The sequence below is a fragment of the Vanellus vanellus genome (assembly GCF_965231255.1).
Source record: "Vanellus vanellus genome assembly, chromosome: 7".
Taxonomy (NCBI): Eukaryota; Metazoa; Chordata; class Aves; order Charadriiformes; family Charadriidae; genus Vanellus; species Vanellus vanellus.
The window spans coordinates 34,270,480-34,292,319 of NC_138912.1; the positions used below are offsets into that span (position 1 = coordinate 34,270,480).

Below are 21,840 nucleotides of genomic sequence, written 5' to 3' on the forward strand. Positions count from 1 at the left end.
GTCCCACAGGGCAAGAACATAAGCAATTTGTTGTCATGAGGGCTGGCAGCCAGAGGAGCTATATGTCCGTCTGATGTTTTTGTAACAAGCAAGGCTCCGCTAGGAATTTCCATCTGCTTTTCCTCCTGAATTTACCTACGTGTAATTACCGTGCTTGGTGATGCTTAACTAAAGGTGAATGGAAACATGTTTGCAATTGAATGTTTTCATAGGATCTCTTTCAATAGGAGGATGTGTGAATAGGCTTGGACTTCATAAAAACTTTGCATTTTAAAAGTAGGCTTCTTGAAAAATCATTCATTTTCTTCAATTCATAAACTTCATCTACTCCTGAAATGCGAAGATCACTGCAAAAAAGTGACAAAATCAGGCTGAATCACCTTGGTTGTTAAAACTGAAGGACTCAGTGGAACATTTTGGAGCCCTCCTGCAGCTGTTTTTGTTCCAATTGCAGGTGGCCTACACTGTCAAAGCCCTGTAAAGCTTCGCGTACAGCTGTGACCTCCATTCCCCTTCTGACATGGACTTGGGTGATGCGGGAGAGTCTGCTTCCTTGCCAAAAGATGTGATCTAGTGAGGAAGAGGAAAGTATTTCTAGGAAGACAGTGGTGTAGTTTATTGTGCAGTGAGGAGCTTGGAATTCCTATATTCATGATGCTCTTCTGCATTGTTAGCAAAATGAAAATCTGGGGATGTGGTGAAAATTAAGGGGAGCAACCAGCTCTTCGCCCAGCCCCTGGCAGGGCTGAGTGTAAGTGGGCTGCATGGTTATCTTTAACAGGCTGGAGGTGGCCCAGGCACCATGAGCTGAAGAGCTTTAATCAATGACGGAAAGAAGAGGAAAGCGTTCCCTCCTACTCATGTGCTGGGTGATACTGGCCTTGGCAAACCAACTTCAGAAACCTGAACTCTGGTTGCTTCTCAGGTAAGTAGAAGAGCGCTCATTGCGTAACACTGTGTAAGGCCGGAGTTTCAAATATGGTCTGTTTAAATTACACATGCTGGAACCTTTGCATCTAACACAGTAGAGAAGAAGGAGCTCTATAGCAGGAGCTGTTCTTCTCCTCTGACCTGGGGTGTCTGTGACCGTAATCATAGAAAATCTACTATGGTTACCTGTGCTAGGAAAGGACTAGATCAGAGTTTTAAGATCACTACTTCTGTGTTGCACTTCGTCCTGCATTTGAAGGAAACTAAAAAGCTGCCTTAAATACTCACATGTGCATACAAATGTGGGGTTTGTAAACGTGAAGGATTCATGTGAAATTAGAAGGAATGGCTTAATGCTACTGTTGACATTTTTTGTTAGTATGGTTTTTTTTATACCTAACCTTTGTGACACTGACTATCTAAAAATTTAAATTGAAAAGTAGGGAGTTTAGGACCCCACTACTGGAAATGTGGGCTGAGCTTCAGTCAGTGCTCAGCTTCTGTCAACCTGCTCAGTGCAGGTTTTGCGTAAGAAAAAATACAGTCCTTTAATACTGAGTGAGGGAAATGGAATTAGCTCCTTCTGAGGGATTTGACCCTCCATGTCTTTCACATTGAAAATGTTCATGGAAGTTGGTGAGCGTTTTCAGTACCAGAGGAAGACAGGGTTAAGTCCAAAATCTACCTGTTACCGACTAGATAACATCAGAACGAATATATACAATGTTATATTGCATCCAACTATCACATTTAATTCCCTGGTTTTTACACCTTACTGCATGCAGTGCTTGCAGCTCTGAATAATGTTCTTATTTGGTTAGATTTATATACACAGTAAAAGGGGAAGTAACTGCAGCTGTACTGCTGTCAGCTACAGAGCACGGCACAAATTGTAGGAATTCACAGTGTGGGCTCTGCAGAGAGCTAAGCAATTCTTTAAAATACTATGAATAATTCTACAAAACACGGCAGGATCCAGCTCTCTGAACCTCACTCAAACAGATTTCTGACTCCTTTTGGAAGCGTGATTGGTGTACGTGTGTCAGTGAGGGTCAGGGTGTTTGAGCAGGAAGAGGAGTTACGTGTGTGTTGAATCTCAAGCTATAAATCAGAGTCTTAGTGGGTAATGGGCAGGTTGTCGTCTCTTGTGACCCAGCTAAGACACAGGTACTGTACTTAGTGGTTTGCACATTTTAAAAAACTGATGATGACAACCTTCAGAAAGTGGCAAACTGCTCAGAAACAGTAGCAGACCTTGAAACAGCTGCAGGAATCCCAGGAGGTCCTTGCTTTATGTGGGGCACTGCAAAGAAATTGTTTTGTCATACCAGCTCCCTCACCGCATCAATAAACTTTGCAAAATAATTTAGCTTTTTCTTTGTTCTCATTACTGTTCACCCACCAACTGCTCACATTTTACTTGATCTTGCAGGTAAGTGCTATTACTCCGAATTGCTGCTGCGAGGCTGCATGCAACACAAATCTGACAGAAAGCGTTTCAGCGTAGCTTAGTTTATTAGTCTTCCAAGCTTAAAAAAAAAAGAAATAATGAAAAAAGAGTAGGACAAAGAGGAGAAACAAGAAATACTGATGGATATCTTAATGAAAGTGCAGTTCATTCTCTAAGTCTTCTTCTACCTGCTATAATTTGTAAATTATTCCTAAATTGTACATTAAGTATGAACATTTAAGTGGGTTGGAGTGACTCTGTATCCCTCCATTGGCCACAGCAGACGTGATTTACAGCTGCTGACATCTGAGCTATAGGAATCTGTGTTGACATTCGTGGACTCTATTGAGGTTTAGGTATTTAGTTCGAACATGGTTTTTAAAAAGCTGAAAATGCTGGGGTGTTGTTAGGGTAACTGCAGGGATAGCTGCGTGATTCTGTCCTTGTAATTGTTATTCAGACAACACTTACAGTAGTTACTGGCACTATTTGGATTAGGAAAACACTAAGATCTAAATTAAAACGGGCATGGAAAGATTGTGTCATGGTGGATGGTGAAGTCTCTCCAGGCGGGCCTTGCGGCAGCGATCCCTGCACAGGAAGGCAGATGTGGGCACTGTCGCTGAGGACCGCCTCTGCCGCCTTCTCGGCCGGACTGCTGGTCTCACAGGCTCCATAGTGCCGTGACCTTATGCTTCTGCACCCTCCTTACAACACCATCCGTGCTCCTTGCGGTGTGAACCGTGCAGGCCACCGCTGCTGGTGTGACAGTGACTGGCCGGACACGCTGCAAAGACCCGAGGATCCGGTGGGGCAGTTCGGCTAACGGACCCCTCCTCACGCAGCCAAGATGGCGCCCGGCCGGGCTGAGGGCAGGCGGGCGGGTGCCGGGGGAGGAGCCTCGCGCCGCGCCGCCGTTCCCTGGGCGACGGCGACGCCGAGCCGCGGGCAGCATGGCGGCAGCAGGGCAGGTACTCCCCTCCGCGGCGCCCGGGCCTGCGCTCGCCCCCCGCCCCGGGCCCTCCACCGGCCTTGGCACATCCCGCGGGACCGGGGGAGGGTGTGAAGGGCCGCCCAGGCGGCGGGGGCAGGGCTGGGGCCGCCCCGCGCGCCCCCTCTTTTATCACCGTAACTTATTTTAATGTCTTCACTAAGCTTCAGAGAAGGTAAAAGGGTGTTAAAAAGGCAGTGTTGGATGTATGTACCGGCGTAACCTTAATCTCCGAGATAGTTGAAGGGAAGAATATCTCATTTTTAGGAGTATGGGTGTTTCTTGGCTGGTTCGCAGCAGTGGGGGTCACTCAATTTCGGAAGGTGGAGGGAAAGCCATACGGTTTCCCTCCAAAGGGTGCTGAGGGAGTGGGAGCAACCTCACCCCCTGCCTCTAGCACCGTCACTGTTGTGTTCCTCACCTTTTGTTGCTTTAGGTAGCTAGAGTGCTCTAGACGGTTTCACAAATCTGCACCATTCTTCTTAATGTTCGCTTTTTTCCTGTTTACTTTTTTTTTTTTTTTTGCGTTGCAATTTTGGGCTTGATTGACAGTGTCCTGGTTTGAGGTAAAACAGGACCAATTTTGTTCAGTAACTTTGCTTCTTAGCTGGGCATCTTCTAACTACTGAAATTAACAGCATATTGTGCAGACAATGTTCACTCTCAGAGTGATAAGACCAATTGTTTATAGCTGATGCCCAGGCATGGGATGCAGAGAGGCTCTTACTTATACTTATTGCTATAACCCCCAAGGCCAGCAAACTTTGTTATTTGCCCCATTGGATGGTTGGAAGCGGAAAAGCATAGTGGGGTCCCACCTGCAGGGAGGAGCGGACAGGACAGGTGACCCAAACCTGACCAACAGCGTATTCCATCCCATCTGCCTCATGCTCAGTATAAAAACTGAGGGACCAAAGGGTCAGTGCTCTTCCTTCAATGGCCGACGTCTGAGGAGGACTCTGTTTGTCTGCCTGTGATCCCTGAATGCAGATCTGGAATCCAGTTCCCGTCTGTCACTGAGTCCAGCCTGGGACTGCCCCAGTGCCAGCCAGTGTAGTGATTGTCATCTCGGGAGCTTGATACAGTTTTGTATATATTTCATTATTTCTTTTTATTTTATTATTAATATTTCATTAAAGTAGTTTAGTTCGTTCTAAACTCATAAGTCTCTTTTTCCTCCTCTGCCTCTCTCTTTGAAGAGGGGTAGAGGGGAGCATCTGTCGGTCCCATCTGGGGTCCCCCAGGTCCCCAGTAGCCGATTTGGCCTAAACCATGACAGATTAATTGGCGCCCAATGTGAGGCGTGAGCAGTGATCAACCAGATCTGTCATAAATTGTCTGAATAGTTTGAATTAGCCTAAATAGCCTAAACCATGACAGACAGGCATGATTTCTGACAGTCAGGCAACTCATCTCGTGCTGCACGTCAAGAGAAATACAATAATACAAGTTATTCCTCCCAAGAATGTATGAGGTGTTGCGTCAGCTCAGAATTTCTCCCTCAAGCCTGTCTACGTAGCTGTAGCTCCTACAAGAGAATTTTCTTCCAGTTGAACTTCTTTGTGGTCTTCGATGGCTGAGAAGTTACTGTGACTGTGGTGGAAGGGATTAGCCGCGTTCTGCCACTGTAATGGTTGCATCTGTTGGCACAAAGCTACTCCAGCCATATTCCCTGCAAAAGCTTAACATTTAGGTTTCCTTAAATAAATAAATTCTCTTCCTTGTGAAATGTATTATTACATATTCTAAATGTTTTATGAAAAAAATACATGTGTCTTTCAGGGTACTCTCTGTTAGTGTTCTCTGTAAATATTTTGGCGGTTGGAGCACCGTAACACTGGGGTAATGCAGTCAGTTAGATCATAGTAAAAGGATACAAGGTGTACTGTATGGGAAACGACAGGCTGTCAAAAATAGATCGTACATCTATTTGAAATGTACCACTGAAATTTTCGTCATTTTTACTTCATGGCTTTATAAAAGGAATCTTCAGAGGAATTCACTGAACGGGTTTTTTTCAAGTGCTTTCTGTTCCTTATGTATTGAATGGTGTTCTACACACAATAGCTTACCTTTCTGATATTTTCTACTATCCTTTATTGTTTATTTCTATTGTAAACTCTGTGGAATTGTGCATTTTTATAAATTTATATAGTCTCAGGTTTTGGCTGAAGCTAGCTTTGCGTGGTCTATATGTAAGCTGTAGGGAACACTATTCTGCTGCTATTTTTGTTGTTTCTTAGTTCTTGAGACAATTCCTTTTGATGTAAATTGAATATTTTTATAATTGTTCAGACTTGTAATTACTTTCAGCAGAAAGCATATTAGAAAATCTGAATCCTTATATTAGCAAGTGTTGCCACTGCTTTATTTTTAATGACGTTTTTTCCAATAAGTAGTCCACAGCTGTGAAAACACCAGTAAAGTTTAATGTCATAATACATTTGATCATCCATAAATCTTGAAGTTTGGACTGTACAAAACTTTTGAAACATATTTTGTTATTAAAAGGACACTATCAGGATGTGTTGTTCATAATGGGCTTCTGAAAGCTTTCCTTCCATATAGGTTTTATCTTTTGCATTTGACATATCTGCATATTTCTCTTTGGAATGTAGCTGAAATTAGTGTTATTGTTTTTATTTCCTTATTTATTTGACAACAAAAGAAATATTATGACTAAAAATAGCAACTATTGATTTTAACTTCCCACTGTGGGAGCGGGCAAGTGGGGCCTTTTTAAAACAAACAGGAACAGTGAATGCATTTCTGTTTCTGCCTTAACTATTTATGTAGACAGCTTCAAGATTTTCTGCTTCTGCTGAAGTATTTGACAGCTTGATAACAAAACGCTTATAATAATACAAATAACAGCCTGTGTTGCTGGTGTGGGTTGTTTGGGTTTTTTTCATTCTCATTTTGATTAAAGTTGTAACTGATATGCAGCACTTTCAGGGTACATCTGTACTGCTGTCAGCAGTATCGCTCACACAGAGGTAGCTGAACTAGCTTTAAACAATCTAGCTCATGCACTGGAAACTGCCTAGCTGTGGCAGCAGAGTTTAGTCCAGTAACTTCCCTGATGGAGTGAGGACAGGAGGATCTTGGGTTCCTTGCAATTCAGGTATTTGCTATAATTTAAGAGAGCCGATAAGCTATTCCTTTGTGAGTATATTTTTGAAAGTCATTATTTTGCAAAGCATGGTGTTGCATTGTCAAATAAATGCAAATAATTACCATTTTCAGCCAGTGCAGAGGACTCATCCCAAAGGGCAAGCTTATTTTCCTTCAGGAACACTGGTGCTAGTTTCCATTGTTGTGTTTCAAGGTTTTGCACTCCTGAAAGGCTCTCACCAAAACTGCAGATAGAGGGCATTTTTTCTAGTCAGGTATGACTACACTGGGATTTGGGTTTTGGAGAGAGTGTTCTTCCCCACACACACACCCCCAAACACAAAGGTTTTTTGCAATTTGCTATTTATCACCCTTCTCCTAATGTTTTCTGCTTCATGCTGGTTTTGTGAACTTTGGCCGAAAGGTTCAAGGAAGACCTTATTCTTTTGTTTTAGGATACCTGATTTTGTGTTTTGATTTGATGCTGTTGACAAGGGGTGCCCAAAGCATTTGGAGTAATGTATTGAACAGCCAGAAACATAGCATACATTCAGAACAGCTAAAAATTATTTGAAGGAAAATAAAACAGCAACAAATAATTCTCTAATGCTAGTCTTTATTTCAAGAGATTAAGTCTACTGCTGGGAGTATTGGAAGGATTGGGTTGCGGGGTTTTTTTTCCCCAACACATGAGGATAGTGTTACCAGAATTAACTCGCCTTGAATTACCTCAGTCAGTCACTACAGTTAACAGTAAAATGAACGGTAAATTCTTTGACATCAGTCAACACATATATAAAATGACTTGCTTTTGAAGTGGTGGTTAAAGACAGCAATCAAAAGACAAAACAGTATTCAATCAAAAAATTGTAAGCTTTTAGTCCTGTGTGCATGTGTAGGTAACAGAAGCTTCCCACAAATATGAGATTTTTCAAATGATTTGTGGACTTTCATTACTTCTTTAAATTACAGAAACACTGATAATTTAAAAAATTCATTTTCTAAATTATGTTCTTTCTCTCCTGTAGTTCCTCATAAGTCATTTGGAACAGTATTTCTTATTATCTGATACCTGTGCTTGTTGTAGTGGGCAGCAGTGCCACAAATCCATCCTTACCATGCGTGGTAACAACAAGTAACACCCCCACTGGTGAGGGGTGTTGCTGCTGGGAATGTCATTACAGATGTTAGGTGATGAAATGGAAAGCATTCACCTTGCCACGTAAACTGTCAGATTTTGATGTGCAGATTACAGAGCCTTATCTGCAATACTGAGTTACAGCAGTTTGAATATCTCTTAAGTTTAAACTGAAAACCTTAGTTGTTTAAAGAATATGTTGCTAATTCTAGAGTACCTTTAAAAGTGTTGAAAGAAATGGTAGGTGACTGAGTGCAAGGCACCTGGAGTTATTTTTAAATAAACTTTTGTAATCTTGTATAGTTTATATATTGCTGTAATACAACACTACATGATAAGACCTGGGCAAATTTTCCCAGAGGTCCTTCTTGCTGTTTGTAATTCAGAGAATGAGATGAGCCTTAGCATCAGCATGTTAAGTGTGCTGGGCCTGACAGTATGGTGTGGGTTAGAAAGTTTCATACTGTAGTAAGCCAGGTACATACTGGAGGCATGAGAAAACTCCTTTTTGGACAAACTTCTTCTGACATGATGGATGTTGCCTGATACCTTTCAAGAAGCAGTGAGGAATTAGTTTGAATAAGATTCCTGGGAGTTTGGGTAAAAGTTGCTTTCCAGAAGGTTCAACTTTTTGCCTACTAACCTGTTCCTTACAGCATGAGATGTAAGCAGTGGGAGGAAGAAACAGACTTTTGATATACATCTCTATTTACAGGGCTTCTGCTGTGATCTTGAATGGTGGAGGAGTGTCATGCAGGTAGCTGAGAGTGTTATGGGAGGGTCTTTGTTCTTTCTCCCACCTGGCCTGTAGCCACAGAGGAGGAGCTGGAAGATAGCTTGATGAGAACAAAACCACTATGCTTTGAACTTATGCTTTTTTTTTTTTTTTCTGATACAGTGCTAAATTGCTCATGCTATACTGATAACATCCATCTGGGGCAATACCTGTAAAATGTTAACATTTTGCCTTGTAAAGAAGTATGGTCAGTAAGGTGTTGACTGACTGACCGGTAATATGTCATTTATAAAGTGGTGTAAAAATACACAGTAAAGTATCCTAGGTATTGGACATTCTGAGAGAAAGAGATGAACTTGTATTTATTCAGTTTCCAAAACATGGATATCAGTTATTCTTTTAATTCAGCTCTCACGAATTCTGAAGAATCTCTTGTTCAACTAGTTTCTAATGCCACCGGTGACTTCGGGAAAGCATTTATATTTTTCCTAATTATTCAAAAAGATCTTTCAATAGTTATGTAATATTAACATGTGGAGCTATTAATTCTTTTTTTTTTTTTTTTCCCCTAGCTAGGGCATGCAGTTTCAATTACATCAACATTACTGACTGTAGAAGTACTTTTTATACTGCATGAATTATTGCTAATAAAAACAAAAGCAAACTAATATCGTGCTCCTAACTGTGAAGTACTTCATTCCTGTCGTTCTGCTGCAACACTCTATCGAGACTAACTTCTTTACAGTTGGGAAAAATAATTTTTCATATTAAACTACATGTGAAAGTACTCTAGTACTTAGTTAGAGGAAAAAAACTAGTCTGTCCACTAAATGTTCTTTGTTGTTCTCAGTCTTGTTTCATCAGTCTTGAATGTTGTAATACAGCTGGTTCCAGTATTAAGTATAACTTGCAGTTTGGCAGCAGCAGGGGGAGTAGTGTAGCTTTATTTGGGTGCTCTCCTTGACCAATGCTAGCGTTAGTTCATTATTAGCCCAGAACAACGCTGTTCAGGCTCAAAAATCAGCTCGTCTTAGGAAATCTTCCACTTCTCTCTCTCTAGGTGAGCTAGAAACATTATTCTGCAAGCTTTATCTTGCTGCACTTCTGTGAAGCCTATCTTCCCACAGATGCAGAAGTGTGCCCACGGTGGGTAAATTATGATCAGGTTTTACTCAAGCTTTTTTGTGTCCTGGTGCAGAAGCAGATCAGGCCAATTAGGCTCACATTCATGAGGCTGGAAGGGATCTTTGAGACATGAACTGGTTCAGCTGCCTGCCCAGAGCTAGTCCAGCACTGAATGCAGACCAGGGCTTTGCCCAGTTCAGTCCTGAAAACCTGCAAGGGTGGAGATTCTTGCAACTTTCTGGGTAACCTAGTCTAATGCTTAATTATCTTCTTAGTGAAATATTTTTCCTTATGCTGTCCCATGCTAATGTATTGTAGGTCTCTTCCTACAGAACTATTCTATTCTATATTCCATTCCATTCCATTCCCGTTGTCCCTTGTTCCCTTGCCATGCACCTTTGTAAATAGTCGGGCTCATCTCACATTTTATAATGTTTTTTGATACCTCCCTTTTTCACCTATATATTCGATTGCAAAACAGAGGGGGGTTTCCCACTGTTTTATTTACTTCATAGATTTCTTACTGAAGTCTCTGGTTCAATGTTTTTGGTCAGTGATACACACTAAATAATCAAATGTTCCTATTTTTTGTAAGACCATTGCATTGTTGGTTCATGCTCATTTTGTTATCCCCTATAACGTGTGTATCCTTGTGTTGCCTATAAGGAACTGCCTTCTGTGTTACAAATATACAGATCTTCCCTGAAACAGTAGTGTCGGGACCTTATAAGTGTATCATTGTGTTCCAGCAAGCGTCTTAGACTTCTTTTTTTTTTTTGTTAGGGAAGGAGTCAGTGTAGACAGTAAATTTGAAAATGCAATCAAGTACAGGGTGGAGAGCAAACAGCACGGTGACATGTCTGTGTACTCATCTTAAGCAGAAACTGATTTTAAAATTTAATTACTGTGCAATCTAGTATCATGTTGGTCAAATCTAGATTCATGGATTTTTTCATCTTTGTATTTCTGTTGTTTTTACTTGCAAGTTAATTTAATCTTGTGCTGCACATAATGTCACTATGTTCCCACGTGAATTTAAGATAAAAATAGTATTTTCCATGTATCTGCCTAGCTTTTCTCTAGTGAAAATGTGTTAGGGTATTGTGTTGCTGCCATGTAATTATAGCTGTGTTACATTTCTGGCATTTGTTGAATTAATCCCTTGCATACTTCCTCAAAATCAAACTGTTATTTAGATAAGCTACTGGCATAATAATATAAACCTTTTAAAATTATATTCCTGTATACATATGTGTGTGTAGGAAGAAGACCGAGATCAGGATGCCATAGGTGGAAAGAAGATTATTAATCGGATGTTTCTTTCTCTTTCCCAAATCACTGCTTTGTCAGAACAAAATGTAGAAGGAGTTCAAAAGTGAGTGGTAATAATAAAAATGCTGGAACCAATATAATAATGAAATAGAAATTATAGACTGGTAGATCTCTTGTGATGGCTACATCTTTAGTCTTTAGTTGTTCAGTTGAATCATTGATATTTAATATGAATCATAAAAGACAGGAAGAAATACTGTTGATCTCAGATCCACTTTGTTTTACTGTATTTCCTATATCTCTTGATTCTTCTTTGACTCTGTTTTTATTTTTTCCCCACTGATATTTCAGATTGATACGGTTTCTGAGTTTAGAAAAGTATTAAACGTGCTGTAAATGAAAATAAGAACAGGCCAATACTGAGCTTTTTTATAAGTCTCACTTAGTAACGTTTTGCTAAAACATTTAAGATTCTGTACTATAACATGAGTTATTGAAAAATCAGAAAGGTTTTAAAAGTTCAGAAAGGGATGGAAAGCTTAAGAAGGTATTAGTAGGTAGCCATTATGGTGCACTGGGGATACAGGGGGCAGCCAAAGACTTCTGATGTCAGCCCATCTTGTCTTTCCTGTAGCAACATTCTCCCTTGTTATTAGTGCTTAATAGCAGCTAAATTTAGGAGGCCAGTTCAGCCTGAGACTCTAGACTTATATTTTAGGGATGGGATTTTTCAGAAGTGCCCAAATTATGTAGGAGCACTTGTGTCTACTAGCAAATTCGTAGTGAAGTGAAAGTCAAACGGCTGGTCCACTGGACCAGTGCAGGGAGGGGGGGATAAAAAAAAATCCAACCTTGTCCCTCTGAATAGATAAGCCAGTAATTAGAGATTAAAATATTATTTGTTAAATAATTCTGTTCCTCCTACTTGTCACTGTTCTGAGGAAAAAAAAGTTTTCTGGGATTTTTCTTTTTTTTTTTTTTTTAAGAAAACTGGAAAGAAGATTTGTATCATCAAATAATAATAAAAAAATTTCTTTCATTTACTGTTTTCTCTTCCACAATAGGCCTCTTATTTTAGAGGAGGCTGAAGCATACAACTCACTGGAGACTAAAATGTGCTTAACACAATTTATTGTAAAACTTTCTCATTAAGATTAAAAAGAAAAGCATTGAAAGATAGTACTTTTCTTAGTCTCAGCTGGTCTCATACCTTTTCTTTTATATATATATACACACACGCTGTACAAGTGGAATGTAAAACATATACTGTATCTAACTGAAAAGAGAATAGTTACAGGGTATTTTATGCACTCTAAGCAGTTTAGCAGCAGCATTGAAATGTTGTTAGTTTACCACAGTGCATCGTGTCTGTAGACAAGAGCAGTTTGAAGGCCACAGCTAAGGTTAGAAAATCAGCATAGATCTGATTCATTATGAGAATTTTGCTGTCCTGCGTTCCCATCTATCATGGAGTTTTATACTGCTGCCCATCTCAGTAGGACTTGAGCACCTTTGGTGAAGGGAGCAATAACAATTAGAGTAACTAGGAAATCTAAACGCCCCATCATTTCCCAATCATTTATAGATCCTGTTGTCAGTGACATGCCTTACAGAACAGTGTAAAGATGAGTACTGGCATTGTTAGCACCATCAGAGAAAATCTAAATCCCCGAGAAGCTCTGATTGTGAAAACACAGAGTTGGCAGAAGCTTCAGAAAGAGAGGATATGGACTGTTTCAAACCTTGGAAAGTTAAGCTGGCCACGTTCCACTTCTATTTCAGTACACAGTTAAGTGTTTTTAACCGACTTGCATGTCTACAGCCGTACAAATTTGTCATGCAGAACAAAGGAATACATGTTTTAAACAAAACTGATTGGATTATATGCTTTACTTTGTTAGGTATTGAGGCTTTAATTAAAAAAAGAAACTCATCTTATTTGACAGTATATCTCCGCTGGCTTGGTGAAAACCGTGAAAAACTAATGGTTGCCTATCAGTAGGTCTGGGATTAAGGCTCTTAGGAAAAATGGGAAGTGGGGGGCAGGACAAAAGAATTTGCTCTTCTACAGGGGACTAGAAACTCTGATCGCAACTGGCACCTGTATTGTCAGGTATAGTTAAGAAGCCAAGGATTGCTTTAATGTAAAACGTAACTACCTGAGACACAGCTGATGTTATACTGGAAAAACTGCAAACTGAAGCCCTAGCCCTGATCCCCTCTCTTCATGTGGAAAAATGTGCACAATTATTATAAAAGACATAACTAATTCTGTGTTTGGATAGAGTAGACATAAATGTGTCAGCAACAGCGTGATCTCCTACAAGGGACTGTATTTTTTCATTCCTTTTTCAAGTTAAACTCAGTGGAAAAATTTCCACAGTGTGCCAGTAAAATAGGATGAGGCTCTTCTTACATGTCTTGACCATTATGAAAGTTGAATTTGAACTTCCAAATATTTTAGGTACTTTCGGTAATTTTGTAGTATATTATTTACATTAATTTTCAAATGTAATTTTTCTTCAGAGGCTACATGAAAAATAATATGAAAGGGTAGCAAGATCTTTTTAGTACTGTAAAACTATCTCAATCAGAGTGAAAGAGTGGTAGTAGAAAGTGGAGACTAATTGTTCCATTTCATCCTACAAACCCGTTCCTGAACAAACACTAATTTTTCTCTGGGATTTCCAGTGTATTTCTCTTTGGTTGTTGTAATTATCTTATTTTTGTTATTTCATTAATTATATCTTAACATTTAAATAGTGTCTGTTAAAACCTGTAGGGGTGTGTTTACTTTTTTCAGTTCATATGTCCTCTGATCGTAAACGTTCATATCTAGAAATTGATACATGCAAGCTTAGGAAGTGCGGGCTAGATGAATGAACAGTGGGGTGGATTGAGAACTGGCTGACAGATAGAGCTCAGAGGGTTGTGTTTAGTGGTGCAGAGTCTAGTTGGAGGTCAGTAACAAGTGGTATCCCTCAGGGGTCAGTACTGGGTCCAGTCCTGTTCAATATATTCATCGATGATCTGGATGAAGGGATAGAGTGTACCATCAGCAAGTTTGCTGATGACACTAAACTGGGAGGAGTGGCTGACACGCCAGAAGGCTGTGCGGCTTTACAGCGTGACCTGGACAGGCTGGAGAGTTGGGCAGGGAGGAACCTAATGAAATTCAACAAGGGTAAGTGTAGGGAACTGCACCTAGGGAGGAATAACCCCACGCATCAGTACAGGTTTGGGGCTGACCTCCTGGAGAGCAGCTCTGTGGAAAGGGACCTGGGAGTCCTGGTGGACAACAGGATGACCATGAGCCAGCAATGTGCCCTGGCGGCCAAGAGGGCCGATGGCATCCTGGGGTGCATCAAAAAGAGTGTGGCCAGCTGGTCGAGGGAGGTCATCCTCCACCTCTACTCTGCCCTGGTGAGGCCGCATCTGGAGTACTGCGTCCAGTTCTGGGCTCCCCAGTTCAAGAAAGACAGGGATCTGCTGGAGAGGGTCCAGCAAAGGGCTACGAAGATGATTAGGGGATTAGAACATCTTTCATATGAGGAAAGGCTGAAGAACTTGGGTCTCTTTAGTCTAGAGAAAAGAAGACTGAGGGGGGATCTTATTAATGCTTTCAAATACTTAAAGGGAGGATGCCAGAGGGATGGGAGGAGTCTTTTTTCAGTGGCGCCCATTGATAGGACGAGGGGTAATGGGCACAAGCTTGAACATAGGAAGTTCCATCTTAACATGAGGAGGAACTTCTTCACTTTGAGGGTAGTGGAGCACTGGAACAGGCTGCCCAGAGAAGTTGTGGAGTCTCCCACTCTGGAGACGTTCAAAACGCGCCTGGACGCTGTCCTGTGCAACCTGTTGTAGGTGACCCTGCTCTGGCAGGGGGGTTGGACTAGATGATCTCCAGAGGTCCCTTCCAACCCTGACTATTCTGTGATTCTGTGATGTAGCTGAGTTCCAGGAAGATATATCCATGTATTTATAATATCATAACATTATATATTATATATAATTATATTGTAATTACAAGCAGACTGATTGAAAGTTTGGAATCTGTAATTCATTTTTTAATTTCATTATTTTACTTTGTAATTTCTTCCAGAAAGCTGGAAGAATTTCTGAATTTTAAACAATTAAAGACATCTTTGAAAGAAGCTATTTTGCTAGATTATTATACTGCAGGATTTTGCTGGGCTAAAGAAATGAACTTCAGTCTTATACAGCTCTCAGGATTCATGGACCTATTAAATTTCCTGTTGGAGAACCTCAGTGGTAAGTATAATTTAAAATTATAAAATAAATATCTGAAGTGGAAGGCAAGAATGTTTTCCAGTCATTTTAATAAAGCGATATTTAATTACAAGTAATTGTAAAATTATTACTTTTCCTCTTGAATGTTGGCATGTTATACCTTGTACCTGAAAATAATTCTTATTGGCAGACGTTAAACTTTCGTTAGAGAGTACTGTAGTCTTTTTAGCAGAATATCCCTCATTCTTTGTACAGTATGTGGTTCAAAAGGGCCAGGTCCTGAAGAGACCTCGTCTTTGCTATGGTAAAATAAATAATAATTGCAGTAGAGTGAGAGCAAGGAGCTCCTAAATTTCAATTCCAGCTGTCTCAGTGACTGACTCACTGTAGCCTTGGGCACATTTCTTTGCTGTTTGAGATATTCAGTACATCCTGTAGCGTTACAGCAGGTGAATTACATTTATTTTATCCTTGGAGGTCAACTCTCAGGCAGCTTTCTATATGGCAAATGCTGCACTTCTGGCACAAAATATATCGGTTAACTAAAGACCGGTGAGGGAAGTAAACTGGCATCACTGCCGAAGATGAAAAATGACCATGAGAGGACTGTAGCTCCTGTGGCTGCAAGGAAATTTGCAACAAAGCATATAGCTGGGATCCAGTGGGAACAAAATAGCCAGAAAAATGGTAGCAGTGTCCTCTAAAACCCATTTTTCAGAGATCACAGTGCTTACTTAACATTCACTTTGAAGGTGATTATGTTGAGAAAAGTCCATCCCATAGGAAGAGCAAAAGGACTCAGCAGTTCCATTCAAAGAGGAGATGAATATTTAAAATCAAGCTTATAATAGTTATTATACTCTTTCATTGTAATTTAATTCAAGGGCCTTTCTGACTTGGAATTTTGACAGAATATGTACGTGCTTTATGATCATTAGAATTCCAGTTGTCCTTCCTGTCTCCAATGAGAAAGTATCTTAACATATGCTAACTATATTAATATAACAATGGAGAAGAATGGAAACATGTCAGAAATTAGTTTTATGAGCCTGTATGTAATGCCTGTGTACTAGACAGGCTGGTAGCACAACCGATTATTAAAGCTGGCTGACATTTTTCAGGAATGTGATCTTAGTTGCATAAAGCTTTGCTGAACTTTAACTCTTAAGCTGAAATTTTCCATGGCAGGGTCTGCCTCTGATTAATTTTAATATATAAAGTTATAACTAAAACAGTTCAATGGGCTTGCAGACAAAGGCTGTGGAAAAAAAAATCTATTGTTTTGTGGTCTTTTTTTTTTAACAGCTTTATTACCCCTGTGCTTTGAAATAAAAAAATAAGGTTTGGCAAGCAAGTGTTGTGAATTTACTTTTTGCTGTCCTGTGAAAATCTGTTCGGAATTGGCTAAGATATGTGGCTTTTAGGGAAAGAAAATGCAGTGTGTAAATGCTTACAGGAGACTATTTTTTTTTTCTTCACAGCTAAGTTCCCTGAATAATCCATCTTATAAAGTATGCTGTAGCCCAGGGCTGAGATGAATTTCCTTGTAATTACTGTTCTCAGACGGTGCAAGTTCCAAGACCAAATATTTCAACCAAGAGCAAAATGCTAATATCGTCTATATTAATGACCATTTCTTTTCCCTTCCCTACACTGAACCCAAGTGGCCTGGAGAATTAAGCTGATTTGACCGTAATAGTAAGAATAGCATGGAACAGAAAGAATGGATTTAGAGAAGGAGAGTAGTGGAAACTCATTTAAGGCTGGTAAAGGAGAGAGGAAAACTGAGGTTTGGAAACTGGAGGCTTCAGTTGATTTGGAGGCAGGATGAATTACTTACATGATTTGGTTCATCTTCTATACATTGAGGGTAAAGTGCTCCTTACCTCACAAAAGTACTGTGAGAGCCTTCCTGAGACAGGTAGTTGGTCTGAAAATCAGTTGTGCAGAGGAAAAAGAAAATTTTGACTAGCTGGCGACAGGCCTGGGTGTTATGATTTCTCATGATCTTGTTATGTGTCTTCACTTCCCTACTAACTGCGATATTTCTGGTTCTATTGCTCTTTCTCATTTCCCATGGCTTCTACTCAATTCCATTCTGTTTTCTCCACGTTCTCTGTATTTCTTTCTTGTTTCTTCCATTATGGTTATTTATATTGTGCTGCCTCTGTTACTGAAATCTGAGGTGAATTTTTCAGGGTTTTGATTGCTGTACCACTGAAGGGCAAAACTACAAGACCCGAATCTTGTGAGTTTTTTAGTTTGTTTTCTGTACAAGGAACCAAGGAGCAGATCAGTAGAGAATTAAAACAATAAGCAAAATAAATCTATTTCACCACTGGTGGATATTTCCCCATTTTCTACTCTAAATTTTTTTCAGACTTAAAAAGAACAAGTAAATTGCGTTTAAAAACTTTTAAACTTAAAGTCATGGCAAATGACATGGCAAATGTGTGCAAATCAGAAAGATGAAACCTTTCTTTTTAAAGGTTTGTGGATATAAAGCAAATGCTGATATAGTTCAGATTTTTCAGGTGAAAAAATGTCTCCAAGTTTGATGATACATGCAGAATATTATGCATATTCATGTTTAATCAATTATGACTGCAAGGACTTAAAAAACATGGTTACCCTTCTTAACATCTGTTCCTGTATTACTGGTTTATATTGCAAGGGGCATGGTCAGAAGAACATTCTTTAACAATACATAAACAGTAGTAAGTTTGTTTCAAAGATAAACATACTATGCATCTCAAATTTACACACTACTCTGACTGTGGTTATCTCTGCATAAAAGGCCAAGCTGCAGTATTTTAAACACGCATTATTGTGATCCTTGCATTATGAAGGTGGATCAGTGATTTTGTGGTGGCATTTTAATGCACATTTATTGGTAAGAATAATGGCAACAGGCAACAGGTTTGACTGTTGTCGCTTTTTAAGTTTCTACATGGCTCATAATGTAATTTCTTAAACATGAATAAGTCTTGCAATTAAAGTAGAACAAAAAAAACACATCCACCCTGCTCTGTTTATGCTTATTTTTTGTTCTTTGGGATTTCTTTGCAGACAAACATATGACCTTAGGAGATAATTTAAAAGAACTTGGAAAAGCAATGGCTGGAATAGGAGAAACTGATGCAGAAAGAAGTGGTGACTTGAATTTCTTCAGCATTGAGCAAGCCAAAACAGTCATTGATTACTTGAATATCAGGTATTTATTTCTACAGGATCTGTTATTTCTTATTTGAATAATTTAACGTGGTAGGAAATGGGCTTCTAAAATAAGTGAAAATTATTTAGTTGGAGCAATAATTGCTTTGAACTGGAAGAGCATAAATTTAGATTAGATATCAGGAAGACATTTTTCACTCTAAGGGTGGTGAGGCACTGGCACAGGTTGCCCAGAGAAGCTGTGGATGCCCCATCCCTGGAAGTGTTCAAGGCCAGGCTGGATGGGGCTTTGAGCAACCTGGTCTAGTGGGAGGTGTCCCTGCCCATGGCAGGGGGGTTGGAACTAGATGATCTTTAAGGTCCCTTCCCACCTAAAGCATTTTATGATTCTATGATATGTTCATACTGTGCCAACATAATGCAGACACCAAACTTTAAAACACTAAAAACAAGAGAGAATATGCAAGTGGCAGTAAAGATCTGGCCTCAGATGTCAAAGCCCAGGAAATAAACTTAGACTGCAAGATTATAAAAATGTAAGATTGTGCTGAAAAGCTTCCTTCTGGGTTTTGTTTAGGGTGCTAAAAGGAAAAGGGGATAGCAGTAGTGTATAAAGAATTTTCTTGGTTTGCTCTTAAAACTCAATTTTTGGATTCCAGTTGAACAAAATCCTAGATCTTGTCTGTAACTTTAAGTATTTGTCTGATCTTGACAGTTGTAGTGGACTTCTTAGATGGTTTGAAGTTAGATTCTTTACAGAATTAAGGCTATGATCATATACGAGTGACAGAAAAGTTGCATTTCAAAGACAGCAAAAGTTCAGTATCTATATGAAAAGGTTTCACGACAGGTCTCATCTTTCAAACAGACACAGAAAGAGATGCAAACAGCAGTAATTCAGTTATTTATCTGAGAAAAATATTAAGGGTCTAATGGCAGCCAATCGCACCTCTCCATGTAAAGTCTTAACTATACATTAATGTATACAGACTTTTCTCCACTGAAGTGCCATAGTTAAGACAGTGGCTATACTCATACACCACTGTCCAATACATGATAGACAGAATTGTTCTAAAGCTGTTGTATCAATCATGAATCTGGGGGGCAAGGAGATGGAACATGGAAAAGGTACTATTGTAATATATGCATATATATATGTATATATACATATATATATGTATATATACTACAGCTGTACCTTTTAGCCCATTTTCTGACCTGATTTAGAATGTTTTCTTGGATACAGAAAAGTATTTGCTCCTGAAGGCAGACAAAAGTACTAGGACAGCCGATACCCTCCTGATTTAGGGTACTCAGATTCAGACTGGGTGTTTAAACCCATCAGAGTTGATTTCTCTTACAATTGGGCAGGAAAGTTTGTCTCTTTCTCCTGCTCTCTCATTTTTTTTCATTTTTTTTTCATATAAAAATGAAGATATCAAAAACTTCATGTTCCTCCCATATGAAATGAGAACATCTCTTTAAATCTCAGATTTCTTTAGTCAAGGCAAACCAATGTCCTGCCAAGTACTAGCCCTAAACCAAAAGGAAACTTGGCATTTAAGATGTCTCACTCAACTTTTTTTTTACTTCTCCCTTCCTGTCTGTGCCTTTTGTATATTTATTTGGAACAAATGTTCTTTCCACATAGCATGCCTATAGTTCTTGTGTAAATTATTCATTGAAAGTTATCTTGTCCATAAAGTAATTCCTTCATAGTCGCAAGAATTTCATCCAAGAGATTAGGTGCTCCATCCTGCTACCACCGAAGTATTAACTGGGTAGGAATACAATCAAGCCACAAGACTTTTGCAGCAAAATGGTATTTTGGCCACCAGATATGTGGGTTTATGTTCAAGCTGCTCAATTTATTACAAGTGTGTGCTATTGCAAGGTCACGGATATATACACATACACTGAAGTGTATCATATGTGTCCAGTTTATACAATCCATTATTTCAGTCATTCGAATATTTTTTTTCTAGATAAGAACTGAATCAGCACGCTTCTTATGTGGGTGTATTTTGAACTTTATGAACTCAGAAATAGGTTGCGTTTTATTACAATTCAAATTAATGTATTAGTTCAACATATTTTCTTGTTCTTCACTTTGTTGTTTAATTTTAAATGATAGGTCTGACACTTTTTTTTTCTACTCAAGATAGTATGACATGTTTTAGTTCAGATCACATTTTTACAGATGAGCTATAAACCCATGGGATTTATAATGGAAATGGGGACAAATGCTTAACCACATTGGCACAAACTGTGCAGCAGCTATAATGACACCTTTGGGTTTGGTGGAAGGTGACAGTTATCATCTTTTTATCTTGTCTCCTTGGGCAAACACACATCAGCATAGCTCTTGACATTTTCTTTCAGGAAGTAGTGGAGCTAGGGAAATATGTCATTGTTAATCACCTTCAGATTCTCATATGACATCATAAGAGGGTCTATTCTTAACAATCGGTCTTGCATGAGTAAAATTATTTTTGTGCAACTTCTAAAAATGTTGGTATGGAATTTTTTAATTGTTCACAACAGATATAAACAAAAAAGCATTTTATATAATGCCTGACAGAAGAAAGAAAACTACACTGTTATTTCAAAATAAATACTGATGTATAATTTACATTATTTGATTTAAAGAGCATTAAATAGAGGAGTTATTTCCTTGATATAGGATTAAGGGTGCCAGGTTGAACAGAATTCTGTTTAAAAATAAATAAATAAAATTCAGAAATGCCAAAAGTAATGATTTCTATTTTGGGGAATATTATAAATTATCTGTATATGTAATGTACTCCGTAAAGAATATAACACATTTAGAGGGGAAGGGGAAGAACTGATTTCAGGTGCTGTAAATCTGGCTCCTTTCCAAGGCACAGGAATAAATAAAAGAAAAAAGTTTGAAATGGTACATTCTGCCAGTGCAGTTTGAAAGATATATATCTTATTTCTCGTGTGTCTGTGATGTTCATAAAATATTTTTTGTCTTTTTCAAATAATCCGTGTTAGAATTTTACCAAATAATAGGTGGGTATGAGAGGGGACATGTGTGTTTTCATAAATTGGTGTGAGTCATTTCCAGGTTAAGTCCTGAATTCTGCTTAAACTTAATTCCTATATCTCCACTGAAACATGGCAGGAATTCTTTGGTGAAGTACTGCAATAAAACGTACAGCAAATGAAATGGCAAATATTGTAACAACTTAATTGTTTATGTGCTTTCGGTTTGGGGGAAGGGAACTTGTAGTTTATGGTAGCCAACTTTCTTGTGCAAGTTCATAAACAAATTTGTTTTTTAACTAATGGTAGTTGAATGACTGAATTAAATGTAACTGTAGAATAAAACTTTTATGTGGCACTTAAAGAACCAAATGTTCAATGAGATTGCCATAATCCTTCTCACCAAATTAGGAAATGCGTCTGTACATATGTGCAAAAACGTCTGTGCCCATTTGGGTAAAAACGTACTTGAAAGTTTCACAGATGTGTTTGACTAACTGCTGGAAGATGTGCAGTTGTCATGTAAGAGAGGCAGGCCGTGCCACCATTTTAGTCTCCTAATTCTGAACTGCTTTTATGGGCTGGAAGAACCACTGCTGTACGTTAATCGGCACTTTAGCACTGTTTGAATTGGAGCAATTGGTTCT

The 21,840-nt window shown here is 39.0% G+C and overlaps 1 protein-coding gene across 1 annotated transcript in view; it reads left to right on the forward strand.

Annotated features, from left to right (window-relative positions):
* Window positions 1–3,333: 3,333 nt before the first annotated feature.
* CABCOCO1 (ciliary associated calcium binding coiled-coil 1) overlaps window positions 3,334–21,840 on the forward strand; it is a gene marked incomplete at both ends in the record, with an annotated part of 53,370 nt that continues 34,863 nt past the window's right edge. The window contains 4 exons of the mRNA XM_082486249.1: window positions 3,334–3,351; window positions 10,747–10,859; window positions 14,862–15,031; window positions 18,080–18,224. Coding sequence (XP_082342375.1) covers window positions 3,334–3,351; window positions 10,747–10,859; window positions 14,862–15,031; window positions 18,080–18,224 — 446 coding nt within the window. The remainder of the gene's footprint in view (window positions 3,352–10,746; window positions 10,860–14,861; window positions 15,032–18,079; window positions 18,225–21,840) is intronic.